The sequence below is a fragment of the Nannobrachium achirus genome (assembly GCF_963921795.1).
Source record: "Nannobrachium achirus genome assembly, chromosome: 6".
Taxonomy (NCBI): domain Eukaryota; kingdom Metazoa; phylum Chordata; class Actinopteri; order Myctophiformes; family Myctophidae; genus Nannobrachium; species Nannobrachium achirus.
This window is the reverse complement of record NC_137815.1, coordinates 37,918,789-37,940,654: the sequence shown is the minus strand read 5'-3', so window position 1 is coordinate 37,940,654 and position 21,866 is coordinate 37,918,789. Positions and strand designations below refer to the sequence as shown.

Sequence of the window (21,866 nt, the reverse complement as noted above, 5' to 3'; positions counted from 1 at the left end):
GCTGGTGTATAATAGAAACGTGTGTGTGTGTGTGTGTGTGTGTGTGTGTGTGTGTGTGTGTGTGTGTGTGTGTGTGTTCAGGGGTCTTCAACGTTTTCAGGACAAGGACCCCAACTTGAGAGAGAGAGATGAAGCAGGGACAACCTTATCATAGATTCCATATAGTTTCATTGTTTGACAGCACAATCATCAGTGTATTTTGGATTCATGTCAATTTGTGTTTTCAGATATTTAACACTTGAACCGGCAATACTTGATAAACTTGACCTTTCACTGTACTTTCAGTCTGCTCTTTTTCCCCTCTACACCAAAGCTCTTTGAGGCGTTGTGAGCTTGTAGATCTGCTATTTTTGGCTAAATTTCTCAGAATATGGACGCTAGGGTTCAAATGGTTATTAAAAAGGAGAAAAAAAGTTTCTTTCACTCAAAGATTTCGGAGGACCTCCTGTAGTAACTCTGAGGACCCCCTAGGGTTCCGAACCCCCTGTTGAAGACCCATGATCTAGTTTAAAAGACGAAACAGTCACACACTTGTAACCTCGATGCAATGTGACTTCATTAAGCAGAAACCAATGTTTCGACAACAAAGTCTTCTGAATACTTCTGCTTAATAAATTCCCATTGCATCGAGAGAAAAAACTTGAATCCCTGATGAATTTAATACATAGGACCACAATGAAAACATGTTTTTTTTGTTTTTGTTATCCTTTTAGCCTCCAAGCTTTACTGTACCGTTGTGCTGTTTAAATTTTTGGACTAATGAACTATTCTTCAATCAATCAATCAATCAATCAATCAAAAACCCTACAAAATAAAATAATTCTGACCCCAATGGGTCCTTTACAGGTACATTTTTAGAGGATTTTACTGTTTAGGGAAGACTCCAATTTAATCCAATTTATGCTGAACTATGCATTCATTTCAGAGATTCAAATGCAACGATTCAAGAGTCAAAGGGGGTGTAGACTGTTTGTCAGTCACTCATACAAGTACATACCGCATAATGTTGGTGTGACATTACTCAACCTCCCAGTCTTTTAAATTCAATCTTCAACCGATCCACCTGAGGTCAGTGGCTGATACGGGGATGACAGTTCAAAGTGTGAAGTCATAAGTGGACTTAACTCACGTATGAGTAATGTTCTTTGTTTTTTACCACATTCTCACATTTCCCTTCTTCACAAGGCGAAAACATGCCAGGACATGTTCATCTTCTTTTTGTTATGGAATGCACACAAAAAGTCCCACCTAAGACATAAATGCCCACCCAAATTCCAATTGTAAGAGGTAGTGTTGTGAGAGGTGGCAAGCAAGCCACAATCATCGCCGGTACGAGACATCTAACAGACAAATCAGAACAATACATGGTCTGCTTACCTCATTCTGAAAAGCTAATCTATCATGGTTAGGAGTAGAATGCAGATGAATCCGTGAGAACTTCAAAACCAAGTTTACTGGTGCTGTATTTCATCCGTTATTAAAACATGAATTTAAAATTTTAAGCCATTTCAAAATTGGGGGGTCCTTGGTGGGCATGGAAAAGTTCAGGAACAACTGCTATATGGCAGTTTATTTGTATTGGGTCAGTTTATTTGTATAGCACTTGCTAGACAAATAAACTGTTGTTGACATGTACATGTCAACAATAATGTAATTAAAAAGAAACACAATTATAAAAGGAAGGACATAATACAAGTTACAGACAGTGTTACACAAGAAAAGTATCAAAAACCACAAAGAGAGAAAAGTCTTCAGCTTTGATTTAATAGAACCGTTTTCTGGGAATTTGTTCCAGACATGTCTGTGGAGCTTAAAAGTTGAACGCTGCTTCTTTGTACGATGTAAAGCAGACATGTCCTTGACAACCTGAGAGGTCTGGATGGTTCATAACATAGCAGAAGATCAGACCTTTATTTTGTCCCTAAAACACAATTATCAGTAGTATATTGTAGTATTCTTTAGCAGACAGGGAGCCAGGTTAAATAGACAATAGTCATATGATCCAGTCTCTATAAGACAACAAAACATGTCAGTCTAAGTTTACTAACAGTTGATTGTGCTAACTGCAGTGTAATAACATCCCTATTCCATATTTCACACCACAATTTACACATTATGATAATAGATAACAGGTAGATACAGGAACAAGAACCAGAGTAAACTTCAATTACGGACACATGACTCCCAATTCAAATGTATTTACATAGACAGCCATTCATCACTCCTTAACAAGGTTTTGGGGCCCTAACCGTGAGAACAGTAGAAAACAGTGGGCACATTTCATGTCGGCATTACACAAAAACTCCCTGGCGCTCAAACAATGGCGCTCCACCTCTCTGTTTGTTGATACCATACGAGGTGCAAGGAACGTGGGGGGGTGCGCGTACCATGGCGTGGCTGCCACTGCTGCTCATTGACCCTCAAACTGCAGGGATCAGTCCCCAGTGTGTGGAGTGCTTTTGTGTTGTCACTCCCCTAAGAAGCGGAGGACCAGCACAGAGGAGGTGTTTGGGTACCCAGAGGGCCCAGACACTCCATGGCCACACAGTCCACACTCTGGCAGGATGTGTGCTCTATAGGTGAATCAAAAAAGAAGCCTGTATTGTAATGAAAGCATTTGCATACTTGTGCGTTAGAGAGGGTGTTAACCTTTGACACCTCCAAGAAATGGCTGACAACAGAAAGCACTCCTCAGAATTGAAGCTTCAAGGCGCTTGAAAGTAGGGTATAACACCTTCAAGCATACCTCAGGGTGCATGAAGCCCAATAAACACAATTAGAGCAGAGGGCTCTTGAATGCTTCGATGGACATTCCATCAAGTGCCAGTACACACTCAAAACAAAGTGTGTTGGACGCTTTGAAAGTGCGGATTGCTACATCTTCTAACAGGATGAGGATATAGGCTTCTCTGTGGTTCACGAGCAGTTTTAGAGAGTTGAAAAATACCAAACTGCTTTAGAAGAGACATAATAATTATAGTATTAAATATTGTTTTGCTATCGTTGAAATGTGGCAGGAAATGCACTGGCCCACTTAATCTCATATGTCTTTAAAAAAATAAAAAAATACATAGCAAAATAAACAGTTTGACTGAAGACATTTGACTGAAGAGGAGGCAAACGCTGCTATACAATTCCGCTTATATTTCTAACTGCTGTTTGTGTTTGTAAGAAAATGAAATGATTGTCAGTTGTAGGTCAAGAAGGCATAGTCCAAAGCACACTTAACTTGTTAATCCATTTTTTTTTAACCAACATCATTCACGGTGTCTGTTGTATGATTAATGTCCATGTATGGTACCGTAGGACAAGACAATGTCCTCGTCTTCAGTAGATTTTTGGGGTGTCTTTGTCTGGGTGGGCGGCTGTCTTGGCCTGCTCTCGGTTCGAGGGGCTCTCCTTTCCAAGTACACGCTGCTCCGCAGACAAGACTTGACTCTGAAATTCCTCCAGATAAGCGTTGCTAGGTGATGCTATTGTCAGGTCTTTTTTGTGTGTTCACATATTCATACCCAAATTGCGGGGTTCTTTATGAAGACCGTCTCATTAGTAGTCATATATTCATACTAGCCTACCCCCTCACTTGACCCCTCCTTTCCCAGCCGTGGGAAAGATAAGTCCTGGATCAGATATTTAGAAAGATGCAGCCAATTACTTGGAAGACAGTTAAACAAGGCTTGCCAAATTTGGCCATTGTTTAAACATCAAATACCACCATAACATAATGAGATCTATCATGATAAATTCTAAATGGTTTACTGATCTGTCTTCTTGATGGAATAATTATTGCTTTTAGTGCCTGTGCACCACATCTCCTGTGATCCCATTCTGGCACAATGCAGATAACATATCTAGATTGTGTCTAAAATAGAGGTACAAGCTGCCTTCAATCTGTAAACACTCCCTTCTCGCTCACAACAGAGACATCATTTATCCTTCCTATTGGGACAGAAACCCCTGCAAATATTAAATTTTTCATGTCTTGTATTTGCATGCACTTTAAGCATGTAAATGTTTACATTTTCTATGTATACATATTTTATATTATTCGGCTGTTAAACTATATTCTCCATACATATTCTGTACACTACTTGTATCTATATATTCTTGTATCCACTATTATCTTATTGTTGTTTGCAGAGCATGCCACACAGACACTTCACTGCTTGTACCTGTATGAGAGAGTGACAAATAAAGCCCCCTTTCAATCTTGAATTTACATCTAAACACATCTAAATACACATTGGAAACAAAGGAAACAGTTAGGTCATGGTGAGTTCATATCCTCCTAGTACTACTAATGATAATGGCCCTTTCACTCAACAGAAGCCTAGAATTCCTTATACTGTATATTCACTGATGATATACATGCAAACCAGAAAAAAATAGCTATGGTTGTGGTGGAAAAAGTAGGCCTACTATGTTGTTTTACTTAAGTAGAATTACCACAACATAAAAATACCTTGTTACAAGTAAGAGTCCTGTTTTCAAATTATGAGTAAAAGAAAAAAAACTATTGGCAAAAGCACACACGTTTTTTCAAAAGGTTTCAAGCTCACAATGTGTGCCTTCACAATGTGTTGTGACTTGTGAGTTTATAGATTCATGTCTATTTTCTAATATGTTTTATGTAGCCAATGTTTTATGTCCTGTCATGATAATCTTGTGAAACTACAATTTATGGAAGCTTGCAAGGTGAAAAAAAATACTTTCTGTATTTTACTCCTGCCAAATTGAAGTTGAAGCATATTATGTCATTTGAATACTTAAAAAAATGATTGCAGGACAACAATGCATGTTTCATGGGGCATGTGCCAATAACACTGTACTTGACAGCTTCTCATTATCGCGAGTTAAACTTTTCCCACTTGTTCAACTGTGTCTTGTTGTCTATCTCTAATTCTCTGTCCATTCACACAAGACAATATACATCCGTTCAAAGAACAGGTAGGGTCACAGACTTCCCCCCCACCCCCCACTACTTGCACATCATTGCATTCCAAAGGCTCTGGGGGCGGAGCGAGTGGTGCGCCACCTGTTTCTCAATGGTCTTTCACTGGTGCGTCCTGTGCGTCCCAGACCCGCTACAGTCAGTCAGTACAAGAAGTTGGGTGCGGGACATTGGGATAAGCGCACGCGGAGCTAAACGGATCTACTACCTCTACTAATATAGATGATTTTTTAAACGTTCAAGAACAAACCATGGATTTCCTTCGTGTCAACTTATTCCTGTTTTTATTTATTACTCACGTCTCCCTCAGCTTCCAGTCAAAAGAACGTAAGTGATTTTTATAGCCTATTAATGTTGTTTTATTTTGCTGGGAATTGTAGGCTACACTTCATCGCATTCTTTTCATGATGATTATATATTATAGGCTATAATATGTAGACTGTTAAAGTGATTTAGATTATAGTTTACTTGTTTTTAAGGCTAAAAAGTGAGTCAAGTTAATTGTAATCTTGAACTTATTTGTGTATAGGCTATTTATCATGACTCCAATCCTACTAAATTGAAACGTTTTCTTAATTCAAAATAGAAACGATTGTATAAGGATGTTTGTGTTTCGTTATAACTAGCCGTATAATTTACTTTTGGACGGATCTTTGGCTGTTTTTAAAGCAATTTAGTGCCGGGATTTGAGTCCCTGCCGGTGTGTTGCTTCACACGCCTCGGGGTGAGGTGCTGAAGGAGTGAGAATGCCAATGTGATGACAAAACCTTGACAAACGTTTACGTTTCAAGTTTATATGATGTGGAACAAAGGTTTCATGCACTTTCGTCCGTCCTACAATTAAACTGCCCCCGCATTTCTCAACCGTTATTAGTCAGGCCGGAGCCGGACACGGTCAATGAAAACGTTGAATCAGACTGACATGCTTGATTAAAATGTCAAGGCAAAGCATGTGTCCCCCATAAAAGTTGTTGGCACCGGAGAAAGACGATATCCCCGTTTTTATTGTATTGCCTCCTGCAATAAAACCATGGTCATTTATTGTTTGAATAGACTTATAGAGTTCTATAGTGTTACCCCACACGTTATACAGGCCTTTACAATCGACTGGATAATTATAGACCTATGGTGTGTAACTGTTTTTTCATGCCCTATCTTTCTTTGTGAACTAAAAGTAAATGATATTCTGTACACCAGTGTCTAATCATACATTTCCATGCGTCAAGGACCCCCAAATTGATATGTATTTAATCGCAGACCCCCATCTGAAAAGATTTTGTGCCAGGGTCCCCCAAAGTGTTTAGATCTGTGTTTTTTCAAGATATGTGAAATGTTTCAAAAGCACATCTACAAGATCACAGTGTGTTGCAGTGAGATTGTAGATCAATATCACAATTTCTCTGCAACTTGTGACAAGTTTAGCAAGTTTAGTTACAGGTGGTTAAACAGGTCCTTGTGTTGTTGGTGACCCCCTGGAACCCCTTCAAGGACCCCTGGGGTTCCCCGTACCTCACTTTGAGAATCACTCCTGAAGGCCTATATTCTGGTAGATAATTATGTTGTTCCATTTTCTTACATTATTTTTCTTTCCCTCCTATAGAAGTACTGCTGGACATGAAAGCTTCCGGAGGAGAGTTGGGGTGGCTGACCTCGCCATATGAGGACGGGGTCAGTATTTATTCCTCAGCACACATTTTTAAAAAGCCACTAGAATTTCACAGTCCTTCCGTCTTTGTCTTCGTGTCTTATGGCAGCCAGCGCAACGGTTTCGTTTTTGCATTCCATTCTGGGAAGGATGGAACGGTAATTGTCAGCTGAGTCAGGATTTGTCATCAACTCTTGTGTTATAGGGCAGCCCTCTCATTAAGCACTATTTTCAAACGTGTAAGAAAGAAAGAAAGAAAAGAAAATAGGAGATATACAACTCCAGGCTTGTAGATCTGCTATTTTTGAAGGCATGTAGAACATGTTTGAAAGTTTTCGCCCCCAAAATAGGGACGCCAGGGTTAAAAGTGGTTTTAAACTGAATGCCATTGAAATGTCAACGTTCAAGCTACATCACACTGTATCGTATACAGGAGTGCATTTTCACAAACACCCAACAGGTTGTTATCATTCCAGCCCAAAGCCACAAAACCCGAACAATCCCCCCCTCCTGCTAAGAACGTATATCTATAAGAGTGAGACGATCCGGACTGTTGTGGTAGGACACAAGACATGAGGAAAAGAGAAAGAAAGGGAAGACTGGTTGTGTGTGGGAGAGAGAAGTATCCCTCTATCTATAGTTCTGTGGCTTTCCGTCTAAAAAAAGCAACAGGACGTGGCCAGTGGCCAGTTCCAGAGCCCAGGCTGAGCTCTGGAAGAGTGTGTGGCTGTTGGTTTTACACATCCAGCAGCTCTTATTGTATTGGATAGGATTTCCTCTGCTCTTATGTGATGTTTGCTGTTTTCATTTCCAACTTCCCAAACTTGCAAAGTATCTCCAAACTTGTATCGGCTAGACTAGAGATCATCATACACTGACTGTATACATTATGGGGAGACCGCATGTGGATTTGAATTAGGGCCAGGCTGATATTTGATATCGGTAATTATTTGACTTTTCTGACGACATTGGTATTAGCAATTTTGCAGCCCGATGTGTCCCGATTTCTAACCACTTAAGTTTCAACCTGGCATCACTTTTTAACATTTTAAAAATGTTTTCATTAGTTTTCAAAAGAAATAGCAAAAACAGTAGATCTACAAGATCGCAACATGACATACTGCATAACGTTTCATATTTTAACATTATACTATACAAGTAGTCCACTAGTAGTCCACTACTTTTCCCCAAAAAATCATATGTTTGAACTAAACGTACCAGGTTCAGTAAAGTAAATCTGTTCTTTGTTTCAATCCCTGAAACTAACTTTTTCATTCATCCCAACTGAGGTGTTAGATGAATTGGTAATGGTTAATGGAAGCCTTTAGTCTTTCTACTCGTCATCACTTCCTTCTCATAAAAAGACTTAATTGCTGCCAATATCGCCACCATGCCTCTGCTCTAAGCTCGTAAAGCTCATTTAAGTGGCATTTAATGTCAGTCGGTATTCCACCGTGGTATTTATTTTCTTTGGTTATGTCTGTCTCGCACACATGCACCCGCGTCAGTCAGGGGAAAGCCACACACGTTGCGAGTGCTGCACACGTCCAGGCCAACTCCCCTGTTAATGTGCGGAAAAATGGTAGCAGCCGAGCTTCTGCTGTTTATGGCTCTCTCACTCAGCATGAAAAAAAGAGTTGTCTCATCAATAAAAACCACTTGTTGGGCTGAGAACAAAACCTCTCAACCCTACACTTAAGTCTCAGGAAAAAGACCCTGGGTTTTTGTCTTTCATTATCATGACTTTGTACCGTGACCCTTGCCCCCTTAACGAAACCCCCCTCCTTTCTCTCTCTGTCTGTCCTGCAGTGGGAGATAGTCCAGACGGTGGTCAACGGCTCACTTTTCTACACCTACAGTGTATGTAACATAGACGCCACTGACCAGGACAACTGGCTGCGTACAACGTTCATACAGCGACGCCCGGGGACAGTGCGGGCTTCCGTGGAGCTCCGGTTTGTCGTGCGAGACTGCAACACCTTTGACGGCGCCTCGCTGGCCTGCAAAGAGACCTTCAACCTGTTCATCTCGGAGGCCGACGCGGACGTGGGCACCAACTTCCGCAAGGGCCAGTTCCGCAAAGTGGCCACCATAGCCCCCGACGAAATCACCAGGGGCAGAGGCGCGCTCAAGATCAACGTGGAGACGAGGACCGTGGGGCCCCTGTCGCTAAAGGGGTTCTATCTGGCATTCCAGGACATGGGCGCCTGTGTGGCACTGCTCGGCGTCAGAGTGTACTACAAGACCTGCCCGTCCACAGTGCAGAGCCTGGCAACCTTCCCGGAGACGGTGGCCGATGCCCTGAAGGAAGTGGAAGGCTTGTGCGTGGAGAACGCCGTTAGCCAGGCCACCCCGCGCATCTACTGCACAGCCGACGGGGAGTGGGTGGTTCCAGTGGGCCAGTGCCAGTGCCGCGCCGGCTATGAATCCACGGGTGACTCCTGCCAAGGTAAGCAGCAGCAGCAGCGTCAGAACTTTGAAGTATGTAATGGCTGAGTTTGTGCACGCTGGTATTTTAAGAGTTGCTAGTGGTATTTATGAAAGCATAACACATAACCACCACTCTGGCTGGGTTTATAGAAATGAGCGCACAGGAATGTTAATTGCAGTTAGCTTGTTTGGAGATCCTTTCAAACACGTCGCACAAAAACCAAGGCAGCGTATTTGTTGTGTAATTAAAGAGAAAGGTATAAATGAGGGGAGGGGTTTAAAACTTTTTGTTTTGATTTGGTCACTATGGAAGCAGGCAGTCCTGGCAGAGGGATGCATTTTGAAATGGTGTAATGTACTCCTAATGAATCATCTTCTTACCTATTGGCCAATACATTCTTTCCATTGTTTGTCTCTCTGCACTGCGAAACTCTTGAGAGAGTGTAAAAGCAGCTCCTGTAAGGAACCGCTTTCATACTCTTCGAGTTAAATTAACAGTTGGGATTTCGCAGTGCGCACTCAGGAATGAGGTGGGGTAGGGACATTGGGAGGGACACTGTTTTATGGCTGAGGAAAATAGCTTGGGGGGGTGATAGGGAAAGATGTACAGTATATGAGGGACACATATCTGGGGATACAAGGATGCAAATGTTAACTATCTGATTACTTTAACCACCAATAATTAAGAAGCTTTTTTTTATTTTGTCTAAACTCTATATACACCGTTGACCAGGTTACCAGCTCGCAGCGCTGCATGAAGTGACTTGTACACCTGCTATTTTTGAACATTTTTGAAATGGAATTTTCAGAAACGGCCCCAGGTCTAACAAATAAATTAAGTACGGGCAAAACACATGGGAGCAAGCGAGGGGACCCGAGAATGATCACCCTCTGTGCTCATTCTTGGGTCCCCTCGCTTGCTCAACCATTTCACAAGCATGTGTTGCCCTCAAGTGAGACCTTTATGAGAGTGTGGAAGTGTGTGTGACTTTACAAAACACAGCAGGGACTGTGTACTGTAAAGGACGGTATTCATATTTGCTCTCATTGTTTGTGTGGAAGTTGGCCTGTCTCTGGCATTCCGGGGTGTGGTGGTGTGCAGAGCTATCTGGAGGAAGTGTGGGAGTGGAGGGAGGGTAAAGACAGACTAGGAAAGGAGGCAGTGACGGAAGAAGTACTCAATAAAATTAAAAGTAAAGTAAAAGACCTGTTGTATTCAAAATATTACTTGAGTAAAAGTACAAACATATTGGCATCAAAATATACCACGATAACTTTAAAATTGTCAAACTTTTTCAAAAATACCCGAGTTCACAAGGTGGCGCGAAGCGATTTGCGTCGTGAGCTTGTAGATCTGCGTTTGAATAGCTGAAGTACAAAACAGCGCTTAAGTGGTTAATGTACTGCATGTTTTGTATTAATAATCTAAATCTGCAAAGTAACTAGCTGTCAAATAATTCTAGTGGAGTAAAAAAGTTCAATATTTGAGTTGTAGTGGAGATTGAAAACAGTACTTGAGTAAATGTACTTAGTACTATTAAATGTACTTTGTTACTCTACACCACTGGAGGGGAGGAAGAGAAGGGCAAAGTGCTCAGTGAGCCGTGGGGATTTCTCAAAGGAATTCTTTCGCCCTCACGTCACCTACAGCACTGATTGACTGAGGGGAAGGAGTGGTGTGAAATAAGCGCCAGGAGGGAGGAAGTGTACCTGACCGGTGTGTCTTCCCCACGGCACAAAGTATTTGTGTGTGTGTGTCAGTTGCTACGGCTACGGAAACCTCAGATTACAGGGATGGTCGTGACACGCCTAGGTTAGACTGAGTCAAGCTTGTGGTTTATGACTGTAGGGTCCCTTGACGGCCCAAGTCACCTTTGAATGGCTGGGTTGTTCAAGTTCGTGGAATCCTTTCCTATGAAGTGAGCGGATCAGGTGGACAGTCACCGCACCACTCACGGATAATAACACACTTCAAAGAGTGAATATTGTGTCTTAAGATTGCTGGAGTGATTCTCCACCGCAGGAGAACGACTTCAAAGGGCCCGGAGAGGAGTCAGGGCGGCAGGGAAGGAAGGCAGAGCTCAGGAATGTTTCCAGGCCAGTTCCTGACCACGGGCAAACCCCGAACTATGCACCTGAAACGGAAGCTCCCAGCGTGCTGTACATAGGAAACGAGGAAACATTCATGTCAGGAAAAACTTAGTCTGGAGGATGACCTTATTATGAGGATACAGGAAACATGTTTTGTCCACTAAAGTAAAAACATTATTATTTCACTGCACTTTCCGTGGCCTCTTATCAGATTTCTTTCCAACTCTATAAAAGAAGGAAGCTGCCTTTTATCGGTTGTTTTGAGTTATTCAGGGTTTTGTTTTATCACACGTGCACCAGTGCAAGTAGTCTGCTACATATAGTCTCTTGGTCTCGATATGGATTTCACCAACCAATTGGCACCCAAATGTTGTGGGAACAAGAATTTGAAGAGGAACGCTGACTGACACAAATAAGCAGGTTGCTCTTGGTTGGAGTGCAGAGGGTGTGGAGTGAGTCGACAGTTGGCGCATGAGGGTGGTTAGTTTCGTGGCTGCTTAGTTAGGTGAGGAGTGTAATTTAGTCAAGAGGATTAGTAGTCCAACAGGACAGCTGTTAGCCAATGACATGCCCCGCTTTACTTCTCTTTGCTCTCTCATCCGGTCGTTAAACACACGCAATGAGCTGCCTAATCCATGTTCTCACTCATTAGCACAATGCGGGAAGACAAAGAGCAAAAAAACAGATTCAATTAACAGATGCACTAGTGTGGAACAGAAGTCCTATTCACATGGCTTTCAAATTCAAAGGGGGCATGGGACGATTAAACTATTTCCGCCAACATTCCCAAAATGTGAGTGCAAAGATTTAGACTCTGTGAATTTGTTCCAGAAACCTCTGATTTGTAGAGGTTTCAGTTCACAAAGATTTGTATATTGGCAAAAATATCGTTAGATATAAATTGAATTGAAAAATATTACCGTAATTTGACCACATCCCATCCTATTCAGGATTTTGGTCATGTCATTGCAGGCCAAACATTTCCAAAGTTTTAGTTTTCTTCTTTTTTTTTTTTTTTACACCTTTTATCACAGTACATCAACTAAAAGTAACTATCACATACAATTACAATATCATTACTAATTCAAAACTTTTCCCAAGTTGTCTGATTGTAAGAACTGATTATATTTAAAGTTATATTACAAAAACATCAATAGAGCTTGGGGCCGTCACACTACACACATGCCGCAGTTAGCTTGCTGTAATGATTAATTCAACATATTATGGCACCAATCCCAGAAACAATAGATGAATGGGGACGGGGGTTCTATGGTACGTGACAGAGGTCCTGCTGCTTCAGCTCAAGATGAAATAGCCTGGCCCCCTTTTCTTATGCGAAAGGACCCTATACACCCCCACACTCCGCAAGTGACTCCCCAGGGAGAACTTCTGTTGGCGCTTTCAGACCTCTACCCATCCCCCATACGTACCTCTATGCCAATTCATCTCTATCCTAGTCCAACTCAAACCTGCTCCCTCCTCCCCTCTATTGTGTGGAGATAGGCCGGGGTGCAAAGGTCCCTCTGCCATGGTGGTTAAGTAACCGACCACCTAGCGGAGCTCTGTTGGACAGTCAGCCACCAGCACACAGGGGCCAGATGAAAGACCGCTCCCCCGGGGAGACGTTAAGATGGAAGGCGAGACTAGATCTTTCAAGATGACGTATTGTTCTATGTTTTTTCAAGACAACGTTGCTCCGTCTGAGAAAATATTAAAGTGCATCTGTGCTCCATCATCCCAGCCAGCAAACATCAGAGTCCTCTTCCTGGTTCTTACTGTTATAACTCTTCGTCCTCACATGTTGTCATTCACGCCACTGGTGGGCGGAATGGGAGGAAGGAAGAATAGAAGGAAGCACAGCCCCAGACAGACTTGTGGTTTTTGCATCCTGGTCTCTGTCTAATCCACACGTTCATTAACCTTCCTCGCCCTGGAATGGAACGTTTGTTTCTGTTTCCGAAACAGCCAATTGAAATACCTCCGCTCCAGTGTCCAAGGTGCTATTTCCTTTTGCGAAAACACATTTTAAGCCAGGGTATTTCATCTGAGAGTTAAGGATGGAAGGGCACTGATTGCCTGATAGATTTACTGTTTCAAAGTCATCCGGTTAACACGATCGGCGGGACTGGAGAACAGGACCTCCAGGCAAAGAGGACAAGTGGAGGCGAATCGCCAGGGAAATCCCATATCATTTCCATTGATACAAAGCTTCTGTGATTATAGACTTCCCACAACAAATGTTTCCTGCCAAGCCCAGAGGACTGATATTTGAGATATAGTTGAATTCTTCACAGATGAATGAGTCATTCCTTCCTGCGGTGTGTGTATGTGCGCCGCATGTCCTGACATGTCACGCTTCAACTAACAAACCTGTGTACTTGTCTCTTTCACACAGCTTGCAAACCGGGCTACTTCAAGTCGTCCACATCGAGCGGGTCGTGTCAAGTTTGTCCCGACAACACGGAGGCCTCGGCAGCCAGCGCTGTCAGTTGTCCCTGCAAGGAGGGATTCTACCGCTCCGCCTCGGACCGCCCTACGTCGGCCTGTTCTGGTAAGAAACACGTTCACACAGCTTCATTTACCTCGACAGCCCATAAGTCAAGCCTAATCAACCAAAGCCGTCACCTCATTAGTGACTTTTACAAGATTCCCCATGCAGTCGTCCACTAACAGCTGTGGTCTCCGCTTCCTCTCTAAAGCGCCACCAAGTGCCCCTCGTGACCTGTCCTCCGCCACCCTAGCTGAGGGCAGACTGCAGCTGTCCTGGAGCCCTCCGCTGGTGACAGGGGGTCGCAGTGACCTCACCTACAGTGTGCTGTGTGAGCGCTGCGACGAGGACTCCTGCGTCCCCTGCGGTGACAAGGTCCGCTTTGAGCCGCAGGCGTCCGGCCTGCGGGACGCCACGGTCGTCGCCAGCGAGCTGGACTCTCACCTCAACTACACCTTCACCGTGGAGGCGCAGAGCGGCGTGTCCCAGTACAGCACGCAGAAGCCCACCGCCTCCATCACCACTGCTCTGCACTATACAGGTTAGCACACTGGAGCACAGTTTGTTCTGTGATTCTATAATGAGGGCTCATACACCCTTAAATTAGCCTTTATTTACAGTATCTCTCGCAATGTGAATAGAGCATGGGTTCTACAATTCAAGGGCTTATTACACTAACCATGAAAGGCTTTGATGGAGGAAGAGCCTGTGCATCCCATAGGCTCTCATTTCCAAATGATCTTCCAAGGGCTATTATTAGGTAGTAACTATTATTTTGCCTTCCTTCCTCCACCCACCATCAGATGCGCCCAAAGTGACGTTGATCCGCCTGGATGAGCGCAGCCCCACTAGTCTGTCTCTATCTTGGGCGCTGTCGCGCAGAAGTCCTGCCCACATCAGCCACCGCTATGAGTTAATGTACCGCAGAAAGGTAATCCTCCTCTTCTTCTTCCTCCTCGGGTCTCTCTTGCCCCTTCGCCCAACTGACAGTAAGATCTAAAATAGAGAAAATATGAAATCCACACAATTTTATCCACTTGAACCCACTCGAATCCCTATTCTGGGAATTGCATACTAGGGGAACCTTCTGTGAAAATAGACAATCTACAAGCTCACAACAACTGTGAGCTCGTAGATCATCTATTTTCGCCTGAGAGATTTGGTGTATTTGGGGGGGGGGTAAAGGAGGGGACCAGGTATAGACTCCTGGGTTGACTCCGGTTAAAGAAGTACTGTATATAGGAGGGTTTAGGTGGTTAACATGCCCTTGTTTCTTGTTTCAGGACGACAACACTGAGCGAGATGTCACCACGTACACCGTTCTGGTTCTGGAGAAAAGTTCAGTTCAGATTAATGACCTCCACCCCGACACCATCTACATGTTCAGGGTCCAGGCGCTGAGTGCTGAAGGCATCGCTGGGAGCTATAGCCTGGAGCATGAGTTCCAGACCTTACCTATGGGTAAGAAGAGAGAGAGAGAGAAAAGACGTAACATTTGTCTTTCATTCTATTTTCAGTTCTAAACAGAAGAATCCTGAGTGTTAGTTTAACCACATTAACCCTAGAGTCCCCATTCTGGGCATGTCATAAAACTGTGTAGGTGAACATTTGGCGAAAATAGACAAACATTAGGTGGACATAGCAGATCTACAAGCTCGCAGCGTGTTGTGGCGCATTATATGAGCTTGTAGATTAGCTATGTTTGGCAAAGAGATTGGTGTAGAGGGCTCGGTGTAGAGAGGTAAAAGGAGGGGACCAAGTACAGGGCCCTGGGGGACCCTGGTCAATGGAGTATACAGTATAGGGCTTAAGTATTTAAAAGTGTAAAACTTTGGATTTGACTTTATGTCCATGTACTATGTTCTTGGTATACTGACATTTCTCTTTTTCTTTTTTCTTTCTACAGCGGAGTCTCAAATCGGGAACAATTCCATAGTGGTTATGGGGGCGGTGGTAGGAGGGGCAGTCATGCTGGTCGTCGTAGTGGCTTTCCTGCTGCTGCGCAAACGGTTAGTAACAACACTCCTCGTGTCCCTCCTCTATGGTTTATGTGATTGCCATAAACGTAGTCTGCAGACCTGCCCACTCTGTGATTATACGCCACAAGTGTAATCAAATTAAGGACGCTGTGCTGTGATGTCTGATGGAGGGTTTATCTGTAATAGCCGGTGCTGCCACTGAAAACAGCCCTGTTCTTTGGGCAGTGACTGACCTGCCATTACAATCTTGGTGTTATTTGGCTCTATAGTGATTATGTGTTTTCCTCTTCAGGAGACTGATTTCGCATGGCAGAGGAGGGCCTGAAGATCCCTACTTCTCCACAGGTACACAACGCAGTAGAGAATATGACTCAAACTATTACGTATTTACTCAAAACTTGTTGAGACCAGCCTTAATATCATGACTAATTTTCTGATCACCTTCCCTCCTTAGATCAACTGAAGCCTCTCAAGACTTATGTCGACCCACACATGTACGAGGATCCCAACATTGCCATCCTTAAATTTGCCACAGAGATTCCTCCCGGTGCCATAACCAAACAAAAAGTCATCGGTGCAGGTATGACTGAAATAAATGTTTCGTAAACCACTTTCAACATGGCGTGTGCCCTTTGGGGCATGTCGTTAACGGCGTCAGACAGTAAAGCCGGGATCAGACTACACACCTTTTTTGTCTTTCACGATGATCACCATGAAATCATTTCATGATGCTCACCTAAAATCATGCTGAATTTGTGTAGTCTGAACCGCCCATAAGTGTCAAAAGTGTCCCCCCCCCCCCCCCCCAAAGAAAACGAAAATAGGGACAAGCTCACAATGTGTCACATTGTGAGTTTTTAGATCGGCTGTTTCCACATTTCGGCAGTAAGCTTAAGTGGTTTAAGCGTGTGCTTGCTTTAGATTGATATTGATATGATATGATATCCTGGTATTGTTTCTAATTTTCCTCTGCTTTCTGGCTGCCCCCACAGGAGAGTTTGGCGAGGTGTTCAAGGGGGTGATGAAGGCTCCGGGGCGAAAAGGAGAGACGGCCGTAGCTATCAAAACACTGAAGGCCGGCTACACAGAGAAACAGAGGCAGGACTTTTTGAGCGAGGCGAGCATTATGGGTCAGTTCTCGCACCCCAACATCATCCGCCTAGAGGGAGTCGTCACCAAATGTAAGTCGTTAATGAAACACTACAGACATCAGTGTCCTATTTTTATATTTTTTTGGCTGCTTTTTTTACTGCTTCATCTGTTATTAAAATGTATTAAAATGACCACTCTTTCACTCACTCACTTATGGTTTATTTGTTTTTGTTTTTACAGTCAAGCATGCCATGATTGTGACAGAGTACATGGAAAACGGAGCTCTGGACATATATCTACGGGTAAGTGCACTTGTTTTCTTAAGGTTGGATTGTTGGATTGTAGGTCTTCATTAGTCTCCGACGCTGTTTCCGTGTTATGACTGGGTTTATTGTTCATAGATATTGTGATAGCGTTTTGTTTTTGCAACAACATAAGCTTAACTAAAAAAACTAAATTCGAGACACTTATGTTTATTTCCTCTAGGATCATGACGGGGAGATTCCATCCTATCAGCTAGTGGGCATGCTGCGTGGAATAGCTGCTGGTATGAAGTACCTCTCAGATATGAACTACGTCCACCGTGATCTGGCTGCGCGTAACGTCCTGGTCAACGGCAGCCTGGAGTGCAAAGTGTCTGACTTTGGACTGTCACGCGTCCTTGAGGATGAGCCAGAGGGCACCTACACCACCAGGGTAAGTCTCACAGCCACTTGTCAGAACCATAAAAGAGGCATTTACGGCGTTCATTGTACATCGTCAGCATCAGCCATATAATTTAAACAAACCTTGAACAAATTGCTTTATTTTTTAGAAAATGTGTTTGAATAGTTAGATTTTGCCTACTCTAAATATTACAAAAAGTACATGAAATATTGTGTCAACGTTAGTAGTATTAGTCACTGTACCTCTTCAAACTAAAATGTTAGTTTGAAATGCAGCACATCATTTTGCCAGGTGTATTGACATAGTCAGTGAGAAAAATTTGAACGACCTGTACTAAAGTAATACAGTAATTTTAGAACAAAATAAACAGAACAGAGATTTTCAAAAGGGTGAACTACCTATACCTAGCATCTGTAAAATCTTACACACCGGTTCAACATGAATGGCAGTGAATTACGTTTAAATATGTAGACTGAGAGCTACCTAAAGACAGGGGCAATCTCTACTAATGGCAAGAAATCCAAATTAGCAAGACGCCTAAATTAGACTGGAATGGGTCTTTTAAATCAACCCTTGGGTTATATTCCACTGGAAAATTGCAGACTGTTAAAGGCAAGATCACTCTCAAGCGTCCAATTTAAAACTGTTGCTCTTTCAGCGCCTTGTATTTCCACTCCCTTTCCCCCATTAAATATGATTTGTTTTTGTTTCTACTTTGTCAGGGAGGGAAAATCCCAATTCGCTGGACTGCCCCGGAGGCTATAGCGTACAGAAAATTCACCTCGGCCAGTGATGTGTGGAGCTTCGGCATTGTCATGTGGGAGGTCATGGCCTTTGGCGAACGGCCCTACTGGGATATGAGTAACCATGAGGTATGTTTCACCTGTCAAACCCCTAGAACTCCTCATCTGGCAAGACAAAAAAACTGTGTTGACTTTAAGCTTAGATCAACAGAAAGGCCTCCAATATGCCATTTCTCCTGGTTGGCGTCTAGAGTTTGAGAATTGCCATGGGTGTTATATTCACTCCAGTTCCCATCATCGTCCTCCAATAAAACATTTCATGTCAACACAGTCTTAAATAGCTCTTTCATAGTTTTTTACCTGTTTAAACCTGTTCAGCGCTAGTGTCATTACATAAACATGTCTGGAAGCAAACCTTCAACCAACCATCCATGCCGTTGTTCTCTTTCTCAGGTAATGAAGGCCATCAACGAGGCCTTCAGGCTTCCAGCTCCGATGGACTGTCCGTCTGCTCTCTACCAGCTGATGCTCCAGTGCTGGCTGCACGACCGCTCCAAGCGACCACGCTTCCCAGACATCGTCAACATTCTGGACAAACTGCTGCAAAGCCCAGAGTCTTTGAAAACCATCGCAGACTTTGATCCACGGTATGTCGAACGGAAAGGAAACAAGCCCTTTGTTGAAACCGTAATTATGACAATTTGTCAGCGGCTCTCAAACCTTTTCATGTCAAGGACCCCCAAATTAACGTATTAGGCTGGGGACAGCCGGACACACATCTGAAAATATTTTGTGCCAGGGACCGCGATTCAAGATTTATGTCTGCTGTTTAAGAAAAAAAAAAAATATATATATATATATATATATATATATATTTTTTTTTAAATATATATATGTAAATTTCACTTCTCGATTTTTAGAAAATAGCACATCTACAACCCTGTAGATTTGTCATTTTCTAATGTATGCTATAGGGACCCCCTCAAGGAACCCACTTTGAGAAGAATTGTGTGAATGTAAATAATGACCAATCCGAACATCTGCTGTCCCCCCACAGCGTCTCCATCCGCTTGCCGAGCACCAGCGGCTGCGACGGCACCATGTTCCGGTCGGTGCCGGAGTGGCTGGAGTCCATCAAGATGAGCCAGTACACAGAGAGCTTCGCCCGGGCAGGAATCACGACCATGGAGCAGGTGCTGGCCATGAGGCATGAGTAAGTCCACCACACATGTCCGGGCACAGATGCCACCACTGCACCGCACAGCCCTAACTCATTTGGCTCACTGCCAGTCTCTTTGGAAAAGACAGAGAGGGCATTGAAATCTCAGCTAAACATTTGTTATCCGGTGTTTCTGCGGGATTACATCACTCCTCCTTATCCTCAGGCCCAAGTCATTCTTATCATTCTCCACTGCCCTTCCTTCTCAAGCACAATTGCCGTGTCTCCTTCGGCTAAATATAGTCCAAGAGTCTTGACTATTGTGCATGTTCAGTATCAGGTTTAAAGTGGGTGTAAGTAAGTAATATGTATAGTATATGTTTAAAAAAAAGTTTGTTAAAAAGTTTAAGCTCTCTATTCCAATAGTCATTACTGAGTATTTGTTCAGTAGCAGGGGTCTCCCCATTGCTCCAGCTCTTCAGTAAATACAAATCCTTACATTTTCAGGTAGGGATACCAATTTTATCCAATCAGTAGAGAGAACCCCAGAAAGATAATTTAACATCTATCACTTTTATAGTGTGTATACTGTTCCAATTTGTCTGCCAATTTGTTTCATCACTTCCAATGTCTGTCTCCTGATTGGATTAAATTGGTATCTTGAGATCAAAATGTACTTTCTGTTTATTCAACCACTGGAGGGACGGAAAGACTCCTGTTACTAAACGAACACTATAATACAGACCTATTTATTATCACTTATTAACACTTATTTCAACACATAAGTATCACTTACACCCCCCCCCCCCCCCTTAACCTCTTAAACCCTATATATACTTTGTTGACTGGGGTACCCTATAGGCTCTAAACTTGTCCCCTCCTTTTTCCCCACCAGGGCTCTAAACTTGTCCCCTCCTTTTTTCCCACCACACCAAATCTCTTCAACGAAAATAGCCGACCTGCTACTTTCACCGAATGTTCGCCTATGATGTCATGCACAGAAGAGGGGACGCTAGCAGTGCTACAGTTCAAGCAGTTAATGTTGAACTCTGTCTTCTTCTCAGGGACATCAGGAATGTCGGTGTGCGGTTGCCAGGTCACATGAAGAGAATAGCCTACAGCATCCTGGGTCTGAAAGACGAGAGCGGCTCGCTCAGTGTGTTTGCAGTGTGACTTAAAGCATTCCACCCGCCCAGAATGCACTGACTGGACCATGCCATTTCACTGACTCAGCGAGCAAGAGGACTGAACCCAGTGGGGGGTTTAAACTGCCACTGAACTGAACTATATACTGCCTTTATTTGGCAAAGTGTGGCATGACTGAACTGAAGAGGACCCTCCAGTCTTTACTCAGAACAAACCTACGCTGAAATGAATTAAGTACTTTATGACAACAGACACAGAGAGATATTTGTATTTAGTTTGTAAAAAAAAAGAGAGAAAATAAAATAAATAAGAGTTTTATACTATTGAACATAAGAGGTCTTGTAACACAGGAAACAGAAGCCTTAAAAATGAAAAAGTATGTGTAAAATCTGTCAGGCTGCTTGGCTTTGTATTTATGACAGAAACAGGAAGTCTTAAAAGAAAAATATATTTAAGGTCCTCCGGGAATATGGACGACTTCTTCAAGCACTCACTTTTTCCGCCTGTGTTTTCCGGAACTCTTAAAATGTGTGGGATTTTGTACACAATTTTGATAAAAATTAAAGTCACTTTTAAGGTTGTAATTTTTACGCTCAGGGCAAAGGATCAGATACTCTCGTTAATATTTGGTAGTTTTGTCTGTTGTGACCTCATCTGCTAATGCATTTTCCAGAGGTTGTTTTTTTGTTACGGCTTGTTTACTTTACATCCTGTCTCACATCCTGTCATTGTCATTATTGTTATTATTTAATATTTATTTTTATTTTGTATTTATGTCATTTTTTGTTAAATGAGAAATAACACTGATCCGGCACATGTTTTCAAGGAGTTGTATTTTATTTTGTATTTTTGAATAAAAAAAATCAGTGTTGCCTTATCACCGAGTTGTTTCCTTGTATTCAATGTTCAGAGTTGGACAGTACTTTACTTATTAAGTAAAGTTTTTGAGTATTTTTATTTCGTTTTTGCAAGCTGATGACTTACACTCTACTACATTTTATTAAATATAAATAATTAACTTTTAACTACTACATTTCTACTAGGAATGGACTCTTGGCACTCAAAATTACTAAACTATTATGAATTAACCACTTAAACCCTATTTCAAATATAGTGAAAATAGCACTATTTTTGAGAATTTCAGAACATTTCCGAAAACGTCTTAAAATGTACTTTGTAATTCGCATCGCAACGCGTTGTGAGCTTGTAGATATGCTATTTTCAAACATTTCATACTTTTACTTTTGGTACTTTAAGTACATTCTGAGGCCAACACTTTCATACTTTTACTCATGTACATTTTGAATTCTGAACTTGCACTTGTGTAACAGAGTATTTCTATATTGCAATATTGATACCTTTACTTAAGTAAAAGATTGGAGTACTTTTTACACCACTGTACTTTGTCCACCTCTGTCAATGGTCAACTAGCATGCTGTCTTCTGTGTCATTTATGCTCCTTCATAAATAATGACA

At 42.5% G+C, this 21,866-nt stretch overlaps 1 protein-coding gene across 1 annotated transcript; it reads left to right on the top strand.

The window, feature by feature from the left end:
- Nucleotides 1–5,202: 5,202 nt before the first annotated feature.
- On the top strand, nucleotides 5,203–20,417 carry LOC308287632 (ephrin type-A receptor 2-like; the record flags this gene model as incomplete). Its single annotated transcript, XM_080728864.1, has 17 exons — nucleotides 5,203–5,278; nucleotides 6,552–6,619; nucleotides 8,406–9,045; nucleotides 13,513–13,668; nucleotides 13,817–14,146; nucleotides 14,409–14,536; nucleotides 14,889–15,066; nucleotides 15,512–15,614; nucleotides 15,877–15,929; nucleotides 16,039–16,164; nucleotides 16,577–16,765; nucleotides 16,917–16,978; nucleotides 17,163–17,372; nucleotides 18,065–18,214; nucleotides 18,539–18,732; nucleotides 19,143–19,298; nucleotides 20,309–20,417. The coding sequence occupies 17 exons, from the start codon at nucleotides 5,203–5,205 to the stop codon at nucleotides 20,415–20,417; spliced, it is 2,928 nt and encodes a 975-aa protein (XP_080584990.1).
- Between the last annotated feature and the right edge of the window lie 1,449 nt (nucleotides 20,418–21,866).